Consider the following 10797-nt stretch of genomic DNA (forward strand, 5'->3'; position numbering starts at 1 on the left):
GAATACTTTCAGAATGCACTGTATGTACACAGTCTTTTAACCTTAACCTTTTTAAACTGACTATCATACTTGTTGATTTAAATCTGACTATGAATATAATGAGTAATTCAGGAATGTCACGAGTTAATTACACACAAAAAAATATAGAGTGGAAGGACGATAGTGAATGGTTAAATTACTTCCTGACGCGAAGGGTCTCCACCTCATCACCCTATTGTGCTGCAGCTACCCCTTTCTCAGTTGAGAAGGGCTCATCAGGATGACTGACTGAACCTATACCTCAGTGGACTGAACCCATACCTCAGTGGACTGAACCCATACCTCAGTGGACTGAACCCATACCTCAGTGGACTGAACCTATACCTCAGTGGACTGAACCCATACCTCAATGGACTGAACCCATACCTCAGTGGACTGAACCCATACCTCAGTGGACTGAACCCATACCTCAGTGGACTGAACCCATACCTCAGTGGACTGAACCCATACCTCAGTGGACTGAACCTATACCTCAATGGACTGAACCCATACCTCAGTGGACTGAACCCATACCTCAGTGGACTGAACGCATACCTCAATGGACTGAACCCAGTGGACTGAACCCATACCTCACCTCAGTGGACTGAACCCATACCTCAGTGGACTGAACCCATACCTCAGTGGACTGAACCCATACCTCAGTGGACTGAACCCATACCTCAGTGGACTGAACCCATACCTCAATGGACTGAACCCATACCTCAGTGGACTGAACCCATACCTCAGTGGACTGAACCCATACCTCAGTGGACTGAACCCATACCTCAGTGGACTGAACCCATACCTCAGTGGACTGAACCCATACCTCAGTGGACTGAACCCATACCTCAGTGGACTGAACACATACCTCAGTGGACTGAACCCATACCTCAGTGGACTGAACCCATACCTCAGTGGACTGAACCTATACCTCAGTGGACTGAACCAATGGCCGTGTTCGAGAGCACCAAAACTGTTATGTATTGTGGGTAAATTGTGACTGACTGAATCACTGATCTACAAATAATACAAATAGGAATGAGTCGTTATTTATGATGGAAGGTGATTTGTCGATCAGTACGTCGGCAGTCGCCTGGACTGTCGGCTGCAATCAATGATTTATATATTCACTAGATTACAGCTCGGAGGCACTGTGTTGAAGCCACCGCGCCTCCATCTTGGCATTAACTTACCATGGTAAAAATAAAAAATAATAATTTTGGAAGCTGTTTTTTTTTTACAATTCATTTGACCTTTATTTAACTAGGCACGCAAGTTATGAACAAATTATTATTTACAAAGACGGCCTACCCAAGCTAACCCTAACACCGCTGGGCCAATTGTGCGCCGCCCTATGTGACTCCCAATCACAGCCAGTTGTGATACAGCCTGGAATCAAACCAGGATCTGCAGTGCAGTGCCTTGACCGTTGCACCATATGTATTCATGTCTACATCAATTCCTGCCAAGTTTATTATATTACAGACGTCTGGAATGCATTTTATTATTATTGTGTGAGCTAGACATACAAATAAAAAATATCTAAACATTTTCCCTAAAGTATCATTTTTAGAGGCTCTTACTGGTGAGTGCCAATATGGCCGACCGTGGCTTCAAAGCCTCTCAATGGTCAATACATAGCATTAGCAAAACAGGGTTTATATAAATGACTGGCTGCAATGTCAAACAAGTCCACAGACTGGACTGAGCTGAACCGAATCAGTTCGTCTGCGTGTCCGTACCTCTCCGGGTTTGGGTGTAAACATCTGTGCGTCCCTGAAAAACGCCCCTGTCGCTTCCGGAACCAATTACATTCCATTACCCCTGTACGTCGCGTTCATATGAACAACTAAATAAAACAAATGGTCAAATTACTGCGACGACGAAATGGACCTCTAGCTCAATCGGCACGTTTTCAAAATATCGAGGTTGGTAGCTTTAGATAATTTATTTATCTAAGTCTCCATTTTTGTAGTAGGAGAAAAACACTCCGGCTGCTTTCTGCCTGTTACCACCATTGGTTACCACCGACTCACCGCAAACCACCTCGAGTAAATGGCTGATCAGGAGCACATTGAGATAGACACGCTCCTAGACATGCCTGCGCCGGGGCGATCTAGAACGGGGAGAGCAGCGGCTCTGGCTCGGCTACTGCACCAGGACTGCACTTATCTTCTGGAGCTATATGTGAGTAGTTATTGAGCGAATTTGTCGATATTTGTATTTTTTTTTTTAGGGCAGCTTTCTGGGTATAAACAACACCACATAGCATACCTACCACGTCATTCACGACCCGTTAGACCTCAGGCCTATTTCGCTGCACCTGTAAGGCACCATTTAAGATACTTGTAACTTTCTTATTTTCATTTCCCTTCGATTAGTCTCATTAGATAAAATTATATTTTTAAGATCTTGTTTCAGGATAGATCTGTAGCCCGATGGTAAATTCCAACATTGGTCGTTAATTATATTCTAACTGTCTACTGTAACTGTGCACTTGCCTTGCAAAATATGTAATGCTGCTGCAGTTCCTAATTGAATCATCCTTTTTAAAACCATCCCTCCCTCTCCTCCATGTTCCCAACCCAATCCATTAAACTGTGACCCAGGGGAACCCACCCTAGTCGATGGAGTCACTCAAATTTGGCTGCTGGCTCCCCATAGACAAAAAAATACATCTACAAAAAAATAACCAATATATGTAAATTCATTGTATAGAGTGAATTAATTGTATAGATGTTATTATAAATATACAATCGTTTTGATTGTTTAAAAATGATATTTTATTGGGTATGAATAAAGATGATGCTTTTCACGGAATAGCCAACACTTTTCTTCCACAGAAAGCACTGTTGGCGCACATCTTAATTTGTAGCAGCGTATGTTACTCATTAGTACTTTTTAAATTGTTTAAATCATTCTGTATTCATGCTTATATTATCTTTTAATTTTCTCCACTCCCTGGCCCTCCCCACCCACCTTTTCTCCTCCTATATACTCTCAGAGGGAAAGGGAGAGCCTCTTGTCAGACCACACCCCAGCAGGGGACCGCATCGTGTCCCTCTCTCTGTCCTCGCCTGACCTCAGCTCTGACGAGCAGGTTCAGCTTCTACACTCAGCCCTGCGCAAATGCTTGGGACTACTGGAGTGTCTCATCCTACGAGAGGAGGAGGAGATGGGTGAGCTAGAGGGCGAGTATGAGACAGTGAGAAAGGGGGTCCGGGATCGACTGGGACATCTGCTTCACAGCACCAAGGTCCTACTGGAAACCGAGGAGGATGTCACCCCAGACCATCAGTGCAATGAGGTTAAAAATTACCATTTTTAATGACCATTATCATGGGTTATCTTTCATTTAGTGAGGCCAAAATAAATAAAAAACATTGTCCTAATCAGTCTAAAGCACAAAATGATATTTTGGGGTAGCAGTTAGCCTAGTGGTTAGAGCATTGGGCCAGTAACTAAAAGGTTGCAAGATCTAATCCCTGAGCCAACGGAGGTAGAAATCTGTCGTTCTGCCCCTGAACAAGGCTGTCATTGTAAATAAGAATTTGTTCTTAACTGACTTGCCTTGTTAAACAAAGGTAAAAAAAACAATTGTTGTGTTGAGTGCTTGTGAGAAAACCTTGATGTTTTTATAACTATGGACTTTACTTTCTCTTTTAGGAGGTTGATGGAGTTGTGGGTACTTTTGGGGCGAAAATGTGGACCTATCGGGTCCTGCTTGAGCTGATCCATTGGGCCAACTCTGCCTCGCAGACCCTTCACGTTCTCCACTCCGAGAGGGAAGGGAGAGAAGAAATCTAGTTCCTCTCTGTCTTAAGATCAGTCAGCTTTCAATAGCAGACATGTTATTCATGAAAATCCTAAGGTATTATGACATATAGTCCCCAATGCGGGGAAGCTTTACTAAATGCTAAAAACGACTTTCATCAGACGATTGTATTCACTATGTTGAGGTGCACCAGCAAGACTTGTTGCAGTAACATTCCTTTGTCAGAAAGGATGGTCATGACATGGATGATGTGTTGTGTTCCCAGGACAGTTTTTGTTATTGTTGTACAGGCTATTTATTGAAGCGGAACATCTTACTGATAAGAAATGTTAAATGTATTCTTCCTACTTTTGAGGTAGAATTTGAAGGGGCTTTCTTTAGTTGAAACATTCTAACACTGTTTGAATCATGCCGTAACTAACACTTTAAGACTAACGCTAACTATAAGAATGTAATCAAAAAAAATGACTGATATACTGTTACTGTGAAAATGCCGCTTACTGATCAATGAAGATAGCTGGTGGTTGACTTGTGCCACATGATGCCAGATTCCATTTGTTCAACATGGGCGAAAAGTGATTCCAACGTGTGTGTATATAAGGATATGATCATGTAACTGACATACCGATGTTGTGCTCATCTTTTTTTTGGTCAGGCAAGTTCAGAAAATAAACTGTGATGGATCACATTGCTGCATGTTACTGTAATGTCAATGTGGCTAGTCACTTACAGTAGGCTAATTGTATGTTCTACATACTTGAAAATGCTGCTACATTGTTTTAACTTGTTGACGTGTACTTTTTTAGCCAATATTGCTCAGTAGCAAACTGAATGTGTGTGTGTGTGTGTGTGTAGCCAAAACTGTCACACCCTCTTCACAGTCTGACACAGCTTCCAAACTCTGACTGAATATTATGATAATGGAAATAACCTCGAATTTTTGTTTTTTTTGTTATTGTGAGCTTTTCTACTTTGTCAAACATTATCTGTAAATTATTTGGATTTGCACTGAATATTAAACTGAAGTGGGTCTAGAGTGCTTTGTTGTATTTTTTCATGAATAGTATTCAGTGCATTTATAAATGTAATAAAAACATGTTATAGACTACTTTATTGTAACGCAATGATAATGAAAAGGAAGGGTTGAAAGTGACAGATCTATTGCTTTCTTGCCTCCTTGTCCTGCTATTTCAACCCCCCATTTTACCATATAAATCTCTGCATACTCGCGCATGCGCGTTACGCAATCTACGGGATAGCGAGGTAGGGGAGCTGTACTAATGGCGGAGAACGTACGGTCGCCTTTTGAGTACCGGGAGCCACCGACCCTCGACAGCGACGGGGATGGGAGCAAACCGCCTTTGCCGCCCCGGGGGTAACGTATTTGAGGATTTTCTTTGATCACTTGTTAGCTACTTGTTTAAAAGTGAAGTCGATTGCAAAGCCCTGCCTGAGCGGGTGTGTTTTAGTATCCATCCTTGTGTTGATTCTGCTGAGGAAAAAAAAACGTAAACGGCGAAACTGGTTTTTTTTTTCGTTTCAGGATCAATAGCTACCTAGTTACTGTTAATTTTTATAATTATTTTTTTATTTACACCCTGTCACTGTTGATTATCCGTGTGTTTTTGAGCTTTGAGAGCTGGCCAGCTGTAATGTCCTGTCTTGTTTATTTAATTAGCCAGCTAGCTAACTATTAGCCATCTGTTAGTTAGCTGCCTAGTTACATCTGCACACGGTAGTCATGGCTAGCTAGCTAGACAGATTATTGCATTTAGGCTAGCTTTGCTTGATTTTGATAGCTAGCTAAATCGAAAGCGATATGGCTCGTTATTTTTAGGAATTTAGGCATTAAAATCATATGTTTGCCAGATATTCTGGTACTGTAGTTAGCTATGTGCTACTAGCATCTTCATTCAAACTGATGTTGTTGGGTGGAAATCCGCCAGTTACATTTAGGCATCACTTTCACTGTGTGGATCTGACTGACTTGTGGTCTACTGTATAATGAGGGATGCAAAGGCGTACTGATCTCTCAAGTGTGTGTGTGTGTGTGTGTGTGTGTGTGTGTGTGTGTGTGTGTGTGTGTGTGTGTGTGTGTGTGTGTGGGGGTGTGTGTGTGGGGGGCATTTTATATATGCCTGGTTATTGGGGTTTGTCAAATGGCTACAATTATTGAAAAGTATAATATTTCACCAGCTATTATATATACATTTTGTTTCCAATATATTATTTGATGGTCTGATACTTTATGGATTTTATTCCATTTTGATTTTACAATTGTATTCAATAAATATAATGGCCCAATTTTCCCCAAGAGCATCTAAAAGGCTAAGTTCATCATTAGAATCATTATTAAATCGCCAAGTTGTTTCCAAAAAGCATCATTATTAAAGTTGCACTTGAAAACAAATATTCAGATGATATTTTTCACATGCGCTAGATTGAAAAAAAAAAGTTTTTATTTTACCGTTATTTAACTGGGCAAGAATACATTCTTATTTACAGTGACGGCCAAACCCGGACGACACAGCCAATTGTGTGCCGCCCTATGGGACTCCCAATCATGGTCGGTTGTGATACAGCCTGGAAATACAACAGGTGTAGACTTTAATGTGAAATGCCTAGTTATGAGCCCTTTCCCAACAATGCAGATTTAAAAAGTAAGAAAATTGAGGCAAAAAAAAAGGGCTTAGTAACACAATAAAATGACAATAACAAGACTATTTACAAGGAGTACTAGTACGGTGTGTGTCGGTGTAGTATGTGTGGATAGAGTCCAGTGAGTGTGCATAGAGCCAATGCAAAAGAAAAAGGGGGTCAATGCAAATTGTCCAGGTAGCCATTTTAGTAGCTGTTCAGCATTATTATGGCATGGGGGTAGAAGCTGTTCAGGAACCTTTTGGGTCAATACTTGGTGCTCTGGTACCGCTTGCTGTGCAGTAATGGAGAGAACAGTCTATGACTTTGGTGGCTGGAGTCTTTGACAATTTTTAGGGCCTTCCTCTGACATCGCCTGGTATAGAGGCCCTGGATCGCAGGGAGCTCGGCCCCAGTGATGTACTGGGCTATACGGTCTACCCATTGTAGCACCTTGTGGTTGGACGCCACGCATTTGTCATACCAAGCGGTATTGCAGCCAGTCACTCCATTACAGCCCCATCTACAGTGCCTTTAGGAAGTATTCAGACCCCTTGACTTTTTACAACATTTGTTAGGTTACAGCCATATGTTAAAATGGATTTAAACAATAACAATTCCTCAGCAATCTACACACAATACCCCACAATGACAAAGCGAAAAACATGTGTTTTGAAATTTTAGCAAATGTATAGAAATAAAAACAGATGCCTTATTTACATATGTATTCAGACTCTTTGCAATGAGACTCAAAATTGAGCTGTGAGCAGGAGTCCACCTGTGATAAATTTAAATTGGTTGCACATGATTTGGAAAGGCACACAACCATCTATATAAGGACCCACAGTTGACAGTGCATGTCACAGCAAAAACCAATCCATGAAGTCAATGGAATTGTTCGAGCTCCGAGACAGAATCCTGTCGAGGCACAGATCTGACGAATGGTACCAAAAACATGTCTGCAGCATTGAAGGTCCCCAAGAACAAAAGTGCACTTCCATCATTCTTAAATGGAAATAAGTTTGAAAACAACCAAGACTCTTTGTAGAGCTGGCCAAACTGAGCAATCGGGGGAGAAGGCCCTTGGTCAGGGAGGTGACCAAAAATCTGATGGTCACTCAGACAGACCTCCAGAGTTCCTCTGTGGAGATGGGAGAACCTTCCAGAAGGACAACCATCTCTGCAGCACTCCCCCAATCAGGCCAGACGGAATCCACAAGGGGCCAGACGGAATCCACTCGTCAGCAAAAGGCACATGACAGACTGCTTGGAGTCTGCTTGGAGTCATCTAAAGAGCCTCAGACCATGAGAAACAAGATTCTCTGGTCTGATGAAACAAGATTGAACTCTTATGCCTGAATGCCAAGCGCCACATCTGGAGGAAACCAGGCACCATCCCTACGGTGAATCATGGTGGTGGCAGCATCATGCTGTGGGGATGTTTTTCACCGGCACAGACTGGGAGACTAGGCATGTCGGTTAAGAACAAATTCTTATTTTCAATGACGGCCTAGGAACAGTGGGTTAACTGCCTAGGAACAGTGGGGTTAACTGCCTAGGAACAGTGGGTTAACTGGTCTAGGAACAGTGGGGTTAACTGCCTAGGAACAGTGGGTTAACTGCCTAGGAACAGTGGGGTTAACTGCCTAGGAACAGTGGGTTAACTGCCTAGGAACAGTGGGTTAACTGCCTAGGAACAGTGGGTTAACTGCCTAGGAACAGTGGGTTAACTGCCTAGGAACAGTGGGGTTAACTGCCTAGGAACAGTGGGGTTAACTGCCTAGGAACAGTGGGGTTAACTGCCTAGGAACAGTGGGGTTAACTGCCTAGGAACAGTGGGGTTAACTGCCTAGGAACAGTGCGGTTAACTGCCTTGTCCAGGGGCAGAACAACAGATGTTTTACCTTGTCAGCTCAGGGAATCAAACTAGCAACCTTTTGGTTACTGGCCCAATGCTCTAACCACTAGGCTACCTGCCACCCAATTACTTGTGTAAATGGGATATTTAAGATGTTTATTGTTAATACATATTGTGTGTGTATATTGATGGGGGCCAGCTCGGGGATTCAATCTTGCAACCTTTAACCACTAGGCTTCCTGCCACCCCAAATGTAACGTAGGATTCCAGGAATATTACCTATATGATTATTATAATTTATTTATCAGTAGTTTAACTACAATAAAACAAAATAAACAGGCTAATTTCATTGTGAAAATACAGTTGCTCTATGGTAATGCCACATTGAATGATTCAAGGAAATTAGCCAATTTTTATTTTTTATTTATTTGCATCTGAATAACATTTTTATAGCTTATTCTTTTAACATCGAATAGGTTATAAATAAATTATTATTGTTAATAGCTGATCAAACTTTTATTTCTGTCCAGAATGATGGTGTGATTTGGGCCTCCACTAGGTCCATGGGGCGGTAGTGTAGCCTAGTGGTTAGAGCGTTGGACTAGTAACCGGAAGGTTGCCAGTTCAATCCCCCGAGCTGACAAGGTTCAAATCTGTCGTTCTGCCCCTGAACAGGCACTTAACCCACTGTTCCCAGGCCGTCATTGAAAATAAGAATTTGTTCTTAACTGACTTGCCTGGTTAAATAAAGGTAAAATAGACCTAGACCCTGGCCTGTGTATGTGCTCTTGCTGTTCACGCCGTTGGCTAAGATGGAGATTGTGGCCAAAGCAATTTAGCCAAGGCCACTTCAGTTGCCTCACTGCAGCCAAATCAAATCAAATCAAATTTATTTATATAGCCCTTCGTACATCAGCTGATATCTCAAAGTGCTGTACAGAAACCCAGCCTAAAACCCCAAACAGCAAACAATGCAGGTGTAAAAGCACTGTTTGCCCCGTTGTCTGTGGTGATACAGTACACTTTATTTTCGTCAAGGGGCCACCAGTCAAGCTATCCCCAACGCGGGACTTCGGCCAGGGTGCCAGCTGTATGGGATTGTTTTCAAACAGCGGGATTTCAGTGTCCAATCTTTCGAGAGAGAGTGCACTTTCAGACTCATGTATAAGGAGTCATATTTACACTTTAGTGCAAAAAATAATAATTACACTTTTTTTGTTGTTGTTGTTGCTAGGCGAGACATCTTTTTCACCTCACTCCTCCGATCTACGGTAACAATGGAAAAAGTTCAGAGGTGAAGAGCAGAGGCTACCCACCCACCCCCTGTAGGCTATAGGCTCTATAGTTGACCTCAGTCCCCACTTTTCACTCCACCCCTCGTCTTTTTGAATGGACTGATTTGACCTTCAGAGATTCTCTCCTGTCCGTGATAGAGCGGATTTGCTGATTGCGCCACGTTTTAAAAGATGGTTGGAAAGAGGAGGTGACGGACTAAGTTTAGCAAAAACAATACCATACAAATCAATAGTTAAACAGTCCTGCTGTGGGTGAAGGAGATATACGTTCAAATAAAGTTGACGAAACATTTTATGGAAAAAAAAAAAGAAAAAAAAAGATGGTTGATGGCTATTTTATTTTCATGAAGGTCAACATCCAAAACCGACAATGTCACAGTTATCCAATTACCGTCACAACCCTAGCTAGCTGTAGGCTTACCTGGGGTTATTTTGATGGTAACAAATGGTCTATTCAAAATGTGGCAGATGTAAATGCAATTTATCTAGAAATGTCATACTTGTCACGTACAAAATAAATCTCCGTTCTATTCAGTAAAACATGTATTATTATTTGTATTTATTTCATTTGAAATGTTGTAAATCTGAAGGAAGGGGTGTGTTTTGTAGGAGGGGGTGTGTCAGGAAAAGGAAGGGTACCCCTGTGAAGGTGTGTGACCGGGCCTACGTGACAGAGGATGAAGAGGAGGAGGAAGAGGAAAGTCTGTCTGAACACAGCTACAGTCCAGGTAAACACACACACACACACACACACCACACACACACACACACACACACACACACACACACACACACACACACACACACACACACACACACACACACACACACACACACACACACACACACACACGTGTTGCATGGTATACCGGTACTACGATAATGTCACCATTTTAGAAAACTGACGAACCGCTGCATAGGTGGTACTGGCCCCGCCGATCTGTTTATAAAAGTACATTTCAGTAAAAAAAAAAGAATAATAATAATTTGCCACGGCAGCTAGTTTCTTAAATGCGCCGGTCCAATAATGGCCACTTCACACACCCTCGGTGCAGACCCCAATCATCTTCTGCTACCTTTGTACATTGGGGCAGCATAAGCTAAGTTGATGCGTTGTATCGGGGATGCAAACCCGTCACTTTTCAGAGATTTTTATTTATATTTATATTTATTTGATTTATTTATTTTTATTATATAGATTTTTTTTAAACATT

At 42.0% G+C, this 10797-nt stretch overlaps 2 protein-coding genes across 2 annotated transcripts in view; both read left to right on the forward strand.

Moving 5' to 3' along the window:
- Positions 1–1711: 1711 nt before the first annotated feature.
- LOC124014201 lies at positions 1712–4829 on the forward strand. The gene is made up of 3 exons (XM_046328962.1): positions 1712–2205; positions 3023–3325; positions 3685–4829. Exons 1-3 carry the CDS (start codon positions 2074–2076, stop codon positions 3823–3825), a joined length of 576 nt encoding a protein of 191 aa, XP_046184918.1. The 5' UTR covers positions 1712–2073; the 3' UTR covers positions 3826–4829.
- Positions 4830–5043: 214 nt separating this feature from the next.
- Positions 5044–10797, forward strand: part of LOC124013967 — a 20550-nt gene continuing 14796 nt past the window's right edge. Inside the window, exons 1-2 of the mRNA XM_046328573.1 lie at positions 5044–5168; positions 10193–10311. Coding sequence (XP_046184529.1) covers positions 5074–5168; positions 10193–10311 — 214 coding nt within the window. The 5' untranslated portion in view covers positions 5044–5073. The remainder of the gene's footprint in view (positions 5169–10192; positions 10312–10797) is intronic.

This window comes from Oncorhynchus gorbuscha, linkage group LG25, assembly GCF_021184085.1.
Source record: "Oncorhynchus gorbuscha isolate QuinsamMale2020 ecotype Even-year linkage group LG25, OgorEven_v1.0, whole genome shotgun sequence".
NCBI classification, from domain to species: Eukaryota; Metazoa; Chordata; class Actinopteri; order Salmoniformes; family Salmonidae; genus Oncorhynchus; species Oncorhynchus gorbuscha.